We start from the raw sequence: 15,650 nt of genomic DNA on the forward strand, positions 1-15,650 counted from the left end.
AGAATCCGTCTGCTTCATGCATCTCTGTATCTCGTCTTCCTCAGACTGAGATTAGATCAGAAATCAATACACATCAGCCAGGGGTGCACAGACGGCACTTTTCACTGCCAAAGTGATTTCAACTTAAAAAACCTGAGGCACTTTAAGTGCTTAAAGGATCATTTTGAGCACTGATTTGCTCTAGGCTCAATGTTTTTAACAAGTTACCCTGCTGTCTCTAAACCAAACCGTTAAGTTAAAGGGAATAGTTTGACATTTTGGGAAATATGCCTTCTTGTCTTGAGAGTTACATGAGAAGAATGATAAGAGGAAGTTAAAAGTCCAGAGCATAACCCTCTGTAAAACTACAAGTTGTTATTTTTAAGCTTCAGTTTTTGCACAAATTAACCAAATGCAATGTGTTAATTGATTTGTTACCCCTGGACAGAGCCAGGCTAGCTGTTTCGCCCTCTTTCCAGTGTTTATCCCAACTTAACTGGCTGCTGACATAAGCTACAGCAAATTCTCAAACACAAAAAAGCCATGGCCCAATTTGAAATCTGAAAATCTTCTGTGGCCCACAGAAACCTTTAATCACAACACCGATCACACACAAGACGAATTGTTCCAGTGATGAGATGTGAAGTATATTTTGGTATCAATGCGACAGGTCAGCAAATGTGGTAAAAATCTGGTCAGATAAATTAACACATAATGTAAATCCCATGGCTTTGTTTTATGAGTTTTTGTTACCTATTTCAAATTAAAACATAAAAAATACTTTATGGTCATTTCAAACTCGTAAAATTTTAAACTTAAAAAATATTTTATTTACACTGTGGGAATCACTGAGATGAGTGAGACCAAAAACTTAGCCAGATTGACATACTGGGTGATATTAGTTTATAGCAGATATATCTATTAGTGCATTTGCCATCCAGTAAGGAAATTGCATTATGTAAATGCAGCTTTAGCTTTGAATTAGGGATGCACAATATTGGATTATTGCTGATGGCCGATATGCAAATATATTCCAAATCCTGTTGGCCGTCATTAAGTCTCTTCTGTGGTGAAATTAACATGTTACTATGCCTACTCTTATCATGATGGCACACTGGCAAATCCAGACAGAAAATTCAATTCTTTTCAAAATGTAAACATTCACTGGGCAAAATAAGAACACTGCTGCTAACAGGTGTTTTTTTTTTTTTTTTTTGCTGGTGACTTTCATTCATCACAGTGATCGGGATGACGGCTTTTAAAATGAAGAATTAAATTTGTAGTGTGATTTGGCTTCTTCTCACATGACTAACAGAGTAAAACATCAGAAATAGCAATTTTGCTATCCATTTCAGACACTTCAGAAAATCTCCACAGAGCAGACATACTCATGTTGTGTGCGAATAATTAAATATCGGACTGTCATATCAGCAGAAATATTTATTTCAGGCCAATATGATATTTCATTTTAAAGCCTTTAATGGCCAATACAAATGAGGTGCCAGTGTTGCTGTTACATATTATCACTGACAAGAATATACTGTACACTGTATACCAATTTACTGTATCATAATCTGATTTTCCCAAATATGGAAATCAGCGTTGGCCTCAGAAATCCAGCATCATACAAGCTATTTGACATATTAAATGTGCACATATGAACAGATATGAGAGTAGTATGTATCTTCTCATCTAACTCAAAGGCAAGAAAGTGAAAATGCATATATCCTAAATTATAAACTATTCCTTTAATATCTCCCTAAACAAGACTGTGTCCCAAATCAAAACTACACACTACTGTCATTCTAAGGAGTTATAGTTGAGTTTTGAGTCTGCTGTCTATTAAACTCCCACAATGCAACACACAAAAGAAATCGAAGTATTGAATCTTAAGAAAGGTGCTGCTGTTTTGGAAAACTAAATTAGCAGTGACATTTAAAAGTTGCAGTCTGACTGATATCCAACTGTGCAGATATTTAATTATTTCCTCTTGGTACACAGTGATAAAGTACGTAGATTTTTTATACACTAACTCCACAGCGCCTAGTGTAAGAAAGAGAGAATAGTGGAGAAAAAGGACACCGATGATGATGAGGGTGATGATGGTGGCCACTGCTCCTGGATTGATGAAATATCTGTCAGCAGCATTAAGCAGCGTTTGGGTCTCCCCAGGCCTCATTAGTACTGGAAGTACAGTCTCTCTCCTGAGGTACTTGGCTCTCACCTTCGCTAGAACTACAGAGCGTGCAACTGGCATCATCTGCAGGATTATCTTTCATACTACGTAACTAAAAGGAGACAGAAGCAGAGGGGTGGAAGTAGAGAGCACGGAAGAAAGATGAAAGAGGAGAGAAAGAACGACAGACAAAGCAGGAGACCGTGGCGCGGCGCTCATTAGTAATGTTGCACGGCGTTTTGAATTTGTGAGGAGGCTCGTGTGTTTAATTCTTCTGAGCGAGAGGGTCTCAGTGGAAAGTTTCATAGACATGCAAGTGAGGCTGGAGGAGATGAGGTGTATTTAGACTGAAGTGAGACCAAATTGAGGGAAAATGCAGGACGGGGGGGAAGTGGTGGACTGTCTGGTGCCCTTTTTTCCACCCCTGCCCCTCAGACAGCCTGAGTCAGTGTACAGAAATATTAATTACGCACTTTATCATGTTTTGTCCACTGATAAAGCACGGACATTGGGCCACCCTAGATAGCACTTCATTATGTTTTGTCTACTGAAGGGACACCCAACAACACACTTCACTACGTTTTTGCCACAGAAACGGCACTGAGAGGGCACTTTAGCATTTATCTTGGACACAGGGCCACTCTAGATGGCATTTATCATGTTTTATCTACCATTGGTGTTTCCAGCTATCCATTTTTGCTGCAGTTTTTTTGAATATGTGGGCATTGCTCCTCCTGCCACCCCTTGAGTCCACTGGTGACAAGGAGAACAGGAGGAGGAGTGAAATGAGATAAGAGAAACGAGAGAAAGGTGAAAGAGCAGCGAGAAAACAGTAGAGGACAAAGAGGGAAGGAGTTCTGTGACCGAAATGTATAAACACACATTAGGTAATTTAACTCAAACACACACAGCAGGCCACTGTAAAAACTTAAAAGAACATTTCTGTTCTCTCTCTTCCTTCACACCGACTCATTGTCTTCCTTTGTCTGCTTGTCTGGGTCATGCTCTCCTCAGGTGCAGAACTTAGCCACTGTGAACAAAGAGGAAATCAATCACTGTTCACCAATCAGCTAAGCTCTGTGCCTGGCTGGAGAGAGGATACAAAACCTGTCTGGCAGGCTGACGTGTACACACACACACACACACACACTCTTACACAAAACACTCACATCAAGACCTTCCAACTCCCTCATCATCCCTCTTTTCTCCTCAAACTCTTCAAACACAATCAAACGCACTCTTAGATAATCATGTCTTCTTTAGTTTTAAGTTTCAGGGGGGACGAATGAGTGTGTGCATGTGTGTGTAAAGGGGGGGGGGCTGTGGTTGCCATGGCAGCCGGCTGGGTCAGGGCTGTGTGGTAATCCCTGGCAATGTGATTTTATCATAAGTCACAAATCAGCACGCCAGGAACCCTCACAGCCCAGACATGAAAGAACAACATCTTCTCTCTGCCTGTTTTTTTCTCCCTTCTACATCTTCTCTCTAACTACATCCTCCAGTCCAGCTCCAGTCCAACCTGCAACACCCATGAAATGAAAAAAAATCTAGAACTTTCTTTGTTCTTTCTCCTTTACGTCTGCCATCAGAGCGCAGTCATGAAAGACCAGACCTGTAGATCCTCGCTCTCTCCTCTCCCTCTCTCACACTATTTTCCTTGGTTACCCCTCTCCTCCTCTCCCATTCGCCACGCTCGGCTAACCCGGCGATATGCCCCTCATTAAGCGGATCAAGAGGGATTCCAGAGGCATGTACCGGGGGAAGAAAAGAACGAGGGAGTGAGTGGGGAGGGAAAAAAGGACAGGGATAGACCACCCTTCCTTTTAAAGGGTTGTGCTTTTTAGGTTTAAAAACACAGAGCAGGGAGTGCGCCTTCTTGACAGACATGTTGTTTTCAGTTAAAACCCTCTTAGCCCGCCTCAGCCTAATCCCACTGTACTGCGCTCTGTGTGTGAGGGCGTAAAAGGGTACATGGAGGACTGTTCTACTTAAGAAAAGACTACGGGGGAACACAAACTGAGCAGTAAAACATGAATCAGTCTCCCCACAGCGCGATATGAAAAAGCAGTGAAGAGGTCGGTTCATCCATCATTTTAATTGGAGAGAGATCTGGACCTGAGCTCGGTTGACCAGTGTGATGCATTGATGTTTACAGAGGCCTGTTTGGTTCAGTCCGATGGGAAGCAAAAGTAAAAGTTGGGATATTAATCTCTAAATGCTTCTTTTCTTCTTCTATTCTTTTTTAAGTGTCTTCACTGCCCCGTTTCATTCCTCCTGTACTTGTAGTGAGACTCCACGGGGAGGTGCAGTGAGGGAGTGAAGGATGATGACAAAAGATCTGCGGGCACAGACAGATAGGCGCTACATACGTGTGTGTATGTGTGTGTCAGAGAGATTTATCAGGACTGAGCCAGATGCCGGGCACTTGTCTAGAAAGCCTTTCACATCCTGTGCAAATGCATAAAGCTGTCTCTGTGAGTGTGTGTGTGTGTGTGTGTGTGTGCGCATGTTTGTGTCTGAAGATAAAAGCCTGTCTTGTAGTGGCTCGGTCGTGGCCTAAAAAAGGATTTAGTGCTGTAAGTCACTCAGGTTGATGGGGACAAGTATTTAGCAGCACCTCTTGCCGCAGCCAAGGTCATAGACGCCTTGTTTGACCTGATACTCGCTGAATTGGCGAGATTGTGGAGACTGAATTGGGGGCGTGCTAGATAATACAATAGCTGGCTAATTTCAGAAACTAACTGTAACACTGATTTCAAGTTAAGTCAAAACTAACTGCTTTGTTCTAACTAAGTAGCTTCACTCTGAAGTTGCCACTTTGCTCAACTGCATCTGACTAATATTGTGCATGTCATTGTAAAGAGATGTACGTTCCCTGGTGAAAATATTAAATAAAATGTTCCTTTGGTTCTTCAAACATTAGTCTCTCCGATCTAACACTCTTCTACCAAGACAGCAGTTAGTAGGTGTAAATTTTAAAATTAATCCTAACTCTACATTGTAACTAACCTGTATTTTACCTGTTTTACTAAGCAAAACTACCTTCAAACTAACAAAACACACAATTTCCTGCCAAAGTAACAACAACTGACTGTTTTACAGGAGACATCTCTGTTCTGGCTCAGTTGGAAAACATCATGTAATATATTTCTCTGCATCAATCAAAGTTTATCAACATCAGGATAAGAAACTAGTGATATTGTGGGGTTACTGGCTTATGGTATCTGGGACATGCCACTGTCAGTCAAATCTGGTCAGTCTTTACTGCTAAACTAATTGTTTACGTTATTTTTTTAAGCAAAAATGCCAAACATTTGCTTGTTTCACTTCCCTCAAATGTGATGATTTTCTGCTTTTCTTGGTTTTACATCATTATAAATTAAAGGTGTTGAATTCATGCTCCAAATAAATAGGGGGCAGCATATCACTAGAGTAACTGGTAACTGTGGCCGCCACCTTTTTGAGGAGAAAAGTGGTACAGCGAGACAGAACGGCCCGAGGCTAGCTCATTAGCTTGCTAACTCTGGTAGACATCTCTACTACACAACACATAGATCTCTTGGACATCTGAGATCGCAGTGACACCAGTTTTTTCTGGTGAACTTTTGATTAATGTTAACTCACCATTCATTTTTCCCTACCTTTCCACCTGTTTGTCTCTACAGTCAAAACTATCAAATAAAAGCAAGATATTAATTTAAAAACAACTTTAAACAAAAACATAAAAGAGGTATTTTATCTCAAAGTAGTTAAAATTTGACTAATGTCCCAATACTAAAGCTAAAGCATTTGATCCACATTAAACTGCCGTATTGTTGAAAAGCTTTGAAGAATAGTCAGGTTACTATACTTCAATTGTTGGGCTAAAATCAGTTTAATTGCCTGCTCCCATTATTCAAAGGTTAGTGTCAGTAATAACAGGACTGTTATGAAAAGATCAGCAGCTTCAAAGAGAGCCGTCTTCACTCCAGTCCTCCCTTTCTGCTTCTTCTCTTCCTCCCTTTTCTTTCTGTTGGCTTGTCCGAACCATAAATTTCTCTCTTCCCTGCATTTAGTTTGAGACCAATAAACCCTCGCCGCTCTGAATGTTGAAAAGCTCAGCGCTTGATAGCTGTGGTTATGCATGCACACACACGCAGGAGGAATTTCAGGGTCAACTGTATAAAAATCACCCCACATCGAGCAGAGACGTCCCGAGCCCCTCAGAAAAACGCTCACTGACCCGTTCTCTCCCTCTTTCTCTCTTCCCTCTCTCGTTTGTTTGAGGAACACATTCCCGAATTCCTTCTCTGACAAACACATCCTGATGGCGCTGCTGTGAAACCACGGAAAAGGCCCCATTCTGTGTCTACAAACACACACACACACACATGTGCGCGTACACACACACACTCAATGGGCTCAGAGAGGAATGTGAAGTATAGGTAGCCAAGTGACTCAAGTGTGGACTGTCCGCTGGTGCAGATGGAATCTGGATCAATACAGCACAAAGCTTTCTTTTATGGTCACCATTTCACAATAAAAGATCAGATATGAGATAGAGGTATTGTTTGTAGTGCAAGGAAATACTTACAAAATGGAAGAAGAATTAAAATAATATTAAATTTTCATAAGATACAGAATATTTTAAAAGTTCTGGTGAAAGTCTTTGTCATACTGATATGTTATTGGTTCTTTTCTCCACGCATGGTTCAAGTAAAAATAAATCAGCCAATTAAAAGGCTGAACTGCAAATATGAAGCAACTGAAAACCTACACAGACATATTTTTACATTCTGATTCAGCTTGTCAGGAGACCTGTTGGTGTCATTTCTAAAATTAAAAATTATGATGAAACTTGAGCTCCACTCATATGCAGAGAGGTGTAAAGGAATAAAAGTGCAAAAGAAGACGATGAAAAGTTTTCTTTTGGTCAGTTTTGCATCTGACACATGACATGGTTGACACTCATTTTTCATGAATGAAAAACTCACCTCCAATGTCACAGGACCATCTCCTCCACCACTCTGCGTGCCGACTGGTCCATTTCTTCCTGGACTAATGAGAGGCAGCGACGGGCCAGAGTTTGCTGCTCAGAGTCCTCCTGAACCATCAGCTCCCCGTACAGATACACACCCATGGCCTGGAACACACGTTCACTGTCAGTTAGTTTATTTTCTTATCATTAAAGGCTTCTCTCCCAGACTGAGTTTTCAAAATGTTTGAAGATTTCATTGTATTTACTTGGTCATGAACCAGAAAGTGCTCCACATCTCCATAGGCCTGAGTGTACTCGTGTTTGACCACCAGCTCACACCAACGATGTCGCACCTGGAAGACAAAACAGAGGGGAAAAAAACATCTATTAGAAACACAATATTCATTTAATTATATTAAGTCTGATCTTAAGAGTCTTAAGACTGATGCTTAAAAGAGTTAGCAGAATTAGAGGGCATTGAAATTTGAAAATCACACAATTTCTTGTTAAATTCAAATACAGACACTTGCCCATATCAGTCCTTAAAACGACCACTGTCATCATGTCTAGAGTTATATAAGGTATATTTAAATTCTATGTGTTTGTAATTTCAGGGTTGACACTGTGTTGTTCATTCAAAGCTAATGAAGACATCACATTAAGGCTTTACCTAGGGAAGGTAATTGATAGGATTTTATTGGTACCAATGCCATGATCAATTCTGCTAGGAATTTCCTTAGTGATTCCTACACAATTTTCTATCTGGGGAAAAAAAAGGCGACCAACACAGGTTTTTAGCGTCAATGCAAGTTTGACGACACCGTTTTGCAATACACAAAAACATGCTGGCATTGATAGAAGGAACTGATAAGCTTGGAGACATAATTCTGATGTATCGCACAATTGATAACTGGTTCTTGATTCCCATCCCTAAATTTACCAAGTTATTTATACCATGGGTACAGACAGTACGAAGTTAGAAGGATGATTTACTTAACAGGGTGTGAATGGGTGCTGGAAATCCTTGAAAACACTTGAAGTTTACTGTAGTGTTTTCAAGGTTTGAAAAGTACTTGGATTTTGCATAAAGTGCTTGAAACCGCTTGAAACTGTGATTGCATTACAAGTACTTTCATAATAATTCACTCTCTGACTGAGGAGTTTGCTTCTTAGATGAAGAAATAAAATAAGTTGGAGAGAGTCTAACTGTTCGCACAAAATGAAGATGACTCCAGTTACATACAGACAGGTGACACATTTTGAAACAAGAAACTTTGTTGTGTTTTCCTTTAAGTTGTCACCCTTCTGTAGAATGATATCACAAAATATATTTTTTTTAATTTATCGCACAGTAATACCTGATTTAAGGTGATGAAGAAGAGAAATCATTTTGAGCATATGAATAAAGCATTTATAAATGTCATTTATCACAATGATAATTCAGTAGGAAAAGGCTGAAAATGCTTGAATCGTGCTTCAATTTGTCTTGGAAAAGGTGTAGGAACCCTGGATACAGTTCATACCACTAATTTAAAAAAAATCATAAAAAAGCAGAATGGTTTTGTTGGCAAAGATTTTTAAATCTGTTATTTTTATTTATTAGGTCTTTAGTTAAAAGTTGTCCTTCCGGAAACATTTTATTTTTATGCTTTTGGCCAGTGCACCCACACATTAATGTGATCAGGTCTCCCTCATTGCCAGTAACAAAAGACAAACGGCTCATCTGACAAGCTGAGAGACAAAGCTGGAAGCTGCTCTGCACACAATGAATATATTCATCTAGAATCTGAGGCTTAACAGACGTGAACTTTGTTTTAGAGAAGAAACCATCTCGACCTAAAGTTCATGTTTAAAAGTTCTGTGTAATTCTCTGATGTGCATGTGTGTCTTTGCTCTGTGTGTGTGTGTGTGTGAAGGTGTTTTTACTGTATGTGTGCATGTGTGTGAAAGCTAATGCCTGGCCTTTCTCCCAGAGGATCAATAGGAGCTCTGTTGCCGCGGTTACAGGAGAGATCAGAGACGGGCTCTGTCCCCGCCTCAGCCATCATCCTTCATCATCTGCTATGAGCGTGCATGTGTGTTCCCGTGTGTCCGTGCGTGTGTGTGGGCGAGGATAAATGCAGTGCACGTGTATATGAATACACTCATGTGGAGGAGACACACAGGAGGATGATAAAAGAGACAGAAGAGCGATAAAAATTCCAGATGAAAAATCTTTTAAAGCGTTGTCACTTCTTTAAAGCCTGACAGTTTCCCTTGGCTGGTTTTTTCGTGGGTATTTCAATCTCCTCCATAACCATCTCCACACACTCGGGATAATAAACTAGTCCTTTGGAGAGTACGGTGACCAAGCGTGGGATTTTTGGTGATTGATTCTATTTCAACAGCTCTCAAGCTTTGGGCATTTCTACAGCGCTTGTACAGTTATTCATTTTGAGGTAGTACACTAAAAAGAGGCCAAATGAATCTACCTGAGTGCCGTGTGAGTGTGTGCACACTCTTCACAGGAGTTTTTACTTTGTTTGTTACACTCCACCTGTTTATGCAGCAGGAGAACAGAGACTCGGGAACACATTTACAACAGCCACATTTAAATCCTCACATTACCTCCACAACCTGCTAAATAAACATGAGTTTAATTGGTCTCAGAAGGGCTTTGTTGTTTCCTCTTTCATCAAAATTTTAAATCTTACTTTCCCCATATATTCTCTGCCTCTGTTTACTCTGGAAGTCTACAACAAACCCAAAGCAGACTTGACAAAGATAGTACAGGCATTATACGACATGACCCCACACAAACTGCAACAGAATCTCTTTTAACTGTTCTAGTTTCAACAAGGCTACAGTGGCAGTGTTCTTCTTTGAAATTACTATTCCGGGTCAGAGTAACTGTTTTAGTTAAGTTAGTTGTCTGTTAAACGCAAATTAGAGTTTAAATTAGAGCCAAATGTTCACTGAATCATTAAGTGTCTGTTCATGAGTTATAAGAAATCATTAATAATAAAAATAATAATAAAGTCTGGGGAGGAGGGGAGAGGTGGAAACAATTAATTTCAACCATAGATTGTATATTAAATAGGATTTCAACCCACTTCATATATTGTCTATAGCTCTAACTCACTATCTGGACTGCTGTACTCATTTCTGGACGTGCCATTGCTAAATATTGCTCCTTTAATCAGTGCTAATGTTAATATGGATATTATTATTAATATTATTCTTTATGTTGCCGTCTGTAGCCTTGGAGTGATGTTGATTTAAATTATTATTTTAGGAAGCAAAAAAGTGGTACCAGTGTATGGTTAAAGTTAGAGTCTGAGTCTGTATGAGCTGTTCCTAAATGTGTCATACCAACATTTTGGGTTAGTGAAACATCCCAAGCACAACAAAGCATGAGGAAAAAAAGAAGTGCAGGCAGAGGGTGGGGTTTTTACAGATACAGACACTGCCACACACTTTTAGTGGATCATAAGTGATGATTGAAGGGGTTATGTCATATGAGTCTATAAAAGTGATTTGTTGCATACTGTACCTTTAAGAAATACATTTCAAACCCAACTTGTTTTTTTTTTTTTTACGACTGTATATGTTATGGAAGAGACATTTATGAATAATAAAAAAAATGTCAGATTTTCTATTATACTTTGTGTGGAGTTCACCCCTTTTTTGTCTTAAAAATGTACAAAAAGGTGATTTTCAAAACCTTCATACAATTCCTTAAGATTTTCTTTTCGCTCATTCAGAACATGTTGAGGACAGGAAATCTGTTGAGTTTATTTATGTTGTAATTTGCGTGAAGCTGAGCCACAGTTATGGATAAAGTGCCTGCAACATGCTCGAGGAAGAAGGATACATGTGTGTGTGTGTCTGTATTCATGAGTGTGCACGAGTGTGTACAGTATGTGTACCCTCTGGTGCCAGCCCTGCCCTTCTGGCCTGCGTAGCCCCAGCAGCTGTTCCCTGTGCTGGGTTACATTCCTGGGGAGAGCCCTGGGGCAGAGCAGCTGCCTGGTGCACCTCTCCTTACCCCTCTTTTTACTGTGTTTCCTCTTGCTGGGCCCCTCTCTCTGACAGCACATGCAATAACACGGTGACATTCCTTCATTTATTACTGCACCCCCGCCCCTCCTTCACCCTCCACCACCACCACCACTGATTCCGACACATACACAAATGCCACGACTGATACTAACGTACTCCGTGTGTGCTCCACGGTTACCGAGACAAACCAAATTACACATCTCATAAAGTCAGAAGCTTATAGACGGGACAGACACGCAAAGCATGTATGAAGGGAAGATGCAAATGCAGTGTTACGGTAGTCTGGACTTGTCCACATACTGTAAACCAGCATGGACGCCCAAACACAAACTCATATACTGACTTTCTGGCCAAAGAGAGGAAATATACCATATAATAAAGACCAGTGATGATACCATTAAGTGTCATTGTTCAGGTGTAGTTAGCTACATGTAGTTGACTAGTTTAACTACAATTTGCAGTAGTTTAACTGCATTCAAATCTCAGCAGTTTTTTCAGTAGTTAACTAGTCTGAGTCACGCAGTTTAAGTGGTTACTTACAAACTACATATTCATGATATTCTCACTGTGTTTAAGCCAAACAGCATGCCACAGCTCATTGGCCGTGGCCATGTCACTTTATAACAATCACCTGCCATTTGATTAAAATTACTTGTGGTTTGCGATGATTCACAAGTTGTTGTATTATAATGTCTGTGCCTGAATTACTGTTCAGCACTTTACATATGTACTGTAAAAACATTTTCGTAGACTATACATAAAGACCAACATAAGCAATAGTAGGCTGTGTGGCTACAAAGGAAAAAAGAGAACATTTATGATAACAGAAATCAGTGCAGACAATAAAAGCACCAAATCCTCACAACTGACAAGCTGGCACGAGGCAATGTTTGCCATTTTGTTGGAAATATTACTGATCAGTTGCTCTGCTTTCAACCTTACAGTATATCTGTGCTCCATTACAATCTACTTACAGCTGCCATTACTGTTTTCCTACTTGTTTGCCCAGTGGCACCTATTAGACGTGGAGAGGAATTCCCTCCTTTGTGATCTCTGTCAGCCAGGGTTTTTAAATATTTCCCATTAGAGGCTTCTCTCTTTTTTTGCCTCTTTTCTCGTTCACTTCAGAAGCTGTTTTTGTTTCCAGACTGAAGCCCACTGAGACTGTCATCATGATAAAAGGCTACATAAATAAACTTTTTTTTTTCTCAGACACTCCTCAGTTTATTCTTAATAACTCCTTTTCCTCTTTCTTTTGTGTCCTTGTCTCCGCTCCACATGCGGTGAAGTGGTCCGGTGAAGCCTCCGCTCGCTGGAGGAGGAAGACTGAACCTAACCTGGGCAGCAGACACAGACAATGTGTCCTGTGTGCTTGACCGACAGATGGCCTTCGACACACAAAAGCATACACCCACGCTATCACAAAATCAGAAACTACACACATACGTACGCACATAGAGTCACACATCACATGAGGCTCATGGGAGAAGTCATGCACTCTCTTTCATACATGCAAACACATGCTCCGGCTCACAGACGACTCACACACGTATTCATGGTCACTCACACTGTTCACAAAGCAGTCCCGCTGCACGCACACCGCTGGTCAGACACAGATTTCCTTTCACTACACTCTTAGACATAAGGGCTCCAAAGGGATTCTTCCTGAGTGATCCAGGTTCCACCTAGAACCCTTTGCTTCTCAAGAACTCTTTTTTGAAGAAAGAAAATAAGGGTTCCATTTAAAAACACTTTTCATCCCTTTCATCAAAAGATCATGAAGGGTTCTTTGTACCATGATATAAAAAGCTAGGTGGGTTCTAGATAAAACCCTTGAAATTAAAAAAAAATGTTCTCAGAAGAACCTCCTGAGCGTGTTCTCGGTGAAAAACTTGGAATGTAAAAAAGGTTCTCGCTAGCACCCCTAGAGTGTGTTCTAAATAAAAACTCAAGAATATAAAAACATTCTCGGTAGAACCCCTGGATGGGTTCTTGTTAGCACCTTTAGAGGGTGAAGAGGTTCTGAATAGAACCCTCAGAGAGGCTTCTGGGTGGAGCCACTACACTACAGAGGTCTTCTCTGCAGAACCTGTCGGACAGGGTTCTGGGTATAATCCTTTATGTTGGGTTCTAGGTAGGACTCTCTGAAAGCGTTCCTGGTTCAATCTTTATAAAAAGTCCTAACAGGAACTAAAAAGTATTTCTTTATGGGGACAAGCCAAAGAACCCTTTATGGTTCTAGGTATCACCTTTATTTCTAAGAGTGTACCACACACACAGACTTTAGCTCACACTCCAGTCCTGTCTGCACCTTTAATCCAGAGTCAAGTTTCTTTATCACTTTCACTGCACAGCGTATCACTATAAACTCCACTGTACTTCTCAGAATAAGACACGTAAAGCAACAGCTGGTCAAACATTATGTAGCAGCATAACATACTTCTACCACCAGATTAAGCTGTGAAAATTAGAAAAACATATTATAAGATGAATTAATGAAATTGATTAAAACAGCAAATCAGCAGAGTCTGTCATTAATGTGGTATGAAATCATCAGAAGACTCACTGGAGATTTTTACTATATGCAGCTGAGACTGATAATACAGTTCTATTTTAGGATGACCAATCTGTGCCGTGTTGTGCCGTATCACGATGCATTCTGAGCCAACATATTACAAAAAAACTCCACAGCAGCCATAAAAATCATTCCTGTAATCCAATATTCATCCACTCTGAGAGGCTCTCGTTCTCTATGAGGTAAACAGCGAGGGGCTTCAGAGGCTGGAGTGTGCTCGGTTTTGTATTTGTCCAAGAATTTTAAACAGATCAATCATCAAACGTTCTAAAGAGGATGCAGTACCAGACAAAGAAAAGCAGAGCGAGGAGATGAACACAATCAGACAAGGAGACAGAAAGAGAAAGAGGAGAATAAATGGTCACATTTATAAGGAGAGACGTAGGTGATTAACCTCCTCTGAGTGAGATTACTAACATTAGGACAGGACCATTGCCTTCAGACAGATGTGTGCAGGTGTGTGCGAGTGTACGAGAGACAGAGTTTGTGTGTGTGTCTCCATGCATGACTATGTGCATAATGGCCCAGTGTATTTTTAGCAAACACTGAAAGTTTTTTTTTTTTCCTGGAAACTGCGGTTGAGAATCTGCTTCCATCTGCCAGGAAGTCCAGCTAAAGAGGCCCAAACCTAAAGCCGGACCCGAGGCCAAATGGAAAGTGGCCTCGGCTTCTGACCGCAAGGTTAATTGCTAAAATTAAAGCCTCTGGAAAATTGCTTTAAATAGTAAAAATGTATATAGAATATCAAAGTTGAGTCTCTCACTAAGCATTCACAAAAATCTGAGTGAAAATAAATGTTCACAACTTCAACTGAATTAACTGCTGTGTACAGGACCAGCAACAAAATGTATTTTAGCCACCTTAAAAAACTGACTACCTGTAAAAAAAAAAATCAGTATCAGTTTAAGTGTAGGCTATATTTAGAACATTTTAACCGCTTTACTTTTTCTTCAAAATGTCTCCTGTTTTTTTTGGCTCTGACAAATCCACAATATATTGCAAAAATGCGATATATTGTGGATTTGTGGATCAAACAGTAACATCAAGGAGTGAGTTAAGTCACTGAAACATTAGAAAAATTAGAGGTGACTTTTTTATTTGTGAGAACTTGAACAAGGGGTCTGATGTAAACGATAAAAACATGCTTAGATGCAACTTTACATGTCTGGATTCAATACAATAACCGCTCTGGTTAACTGGCTTTGTACAGCAGAACATCTGAGCCCCATTATATACATTACTGCCCCAACAAAACAGCTCATATAATTAATAAGAACTTGTAAAAAACTAAATATGTATCAAATTTTTCTTTTTAAGATGAGCCATGTGTTAACGACAGAGGTTAGCGTGGACACTTTACGGGCTCTGCCGCAGCTGTGTTTTCACACTCGTACTCCTGTACTGAGAGGTACAGTACAGAACTCTTCACACAGCTGCAGGGCACGAACACAAGACAAGAAAACACACACACATGCACACACACACGTACTCACAAACATTGTTAATAGTACCATTAAGGAACTTTGTGCAGTACTAAAACATGAAGCGAATACTTGTGGGATTTAGTCAGTAATGGTGGCTGTAAAGAAGAGAGCTGCTATTACAGCAGAATTTACTACACATTACTAAGCGCTGTGCCCTGGGATGGAAAGGCAGAGGAAACCTTCTACTTTTTATGATTGGAGGAGATTATGGAGCTTGGGTGCATACGCTCACTTGTCTGAGCGTGTGTGTGTGTATGTGTGTGTGTGTGTGGTCTTACCTCAGCGTCTTGATTCTGTAGGTCGTAAGTCCTCTGCAAGGCACGCATTGTTGCCACGCTTAGCTCCTCTTCCTCCAGCAGGAGCTCCAAAAGCATCACTAGCTGCTCCGACGTCACCTGAGGAGACAAAGCAATTCATGAGATTAATACACAGGCTCCC

At 40.3% G+C, this 15,650-nt stretch overlaps 1 protein-coding gene across 1 annotated transcript in view; it reads right to left on the reverse strand.

Moving 5' to 3' along the window:
• Positions 1-15,650, reverse strand: part of aopep (aminopeptidase O (putative)) — a 105,122-nt gene that overhangs the window by 3,981 nt on the left and 85,491 nt on the right. The window contains exons 14-16 of the mRNA XM_084728708.1: positions 15,491-15,607; positions 7,379-7,465; positions 7,129-7,277 (exon numbers count right to left, since the gene is read on the reverse strand). Of these exons, the coding sequence (XP_084584834.1) occupies positions 7,137-7,277; positions 7,379-7,465; positions 15,491-15,607 (345 nt within the window). The 3' untranslated portion in view covers positions 7,129-7,136. The remainder of the gene's footprint in view (positions 1-7,128; positions 7,278-7,378; positions 7,466-15,490; positions 15,608-15,650) is intronic.

Source organism: Lutjanus erythropterus, chromosome 10 (genome assembly GCF_056507025.1).
Source record: "Lutjanus erythropterus isolate fLutEry1 chromosome 10, fLutEry1.hap2, whole genome shotgun sequence".
NCBI lineage: Eukaryota > Metazoa > Chordata > Actinopteri > Lutjaniformes > Lutjanidae > Lutjanus > Lutjanus erythropterus.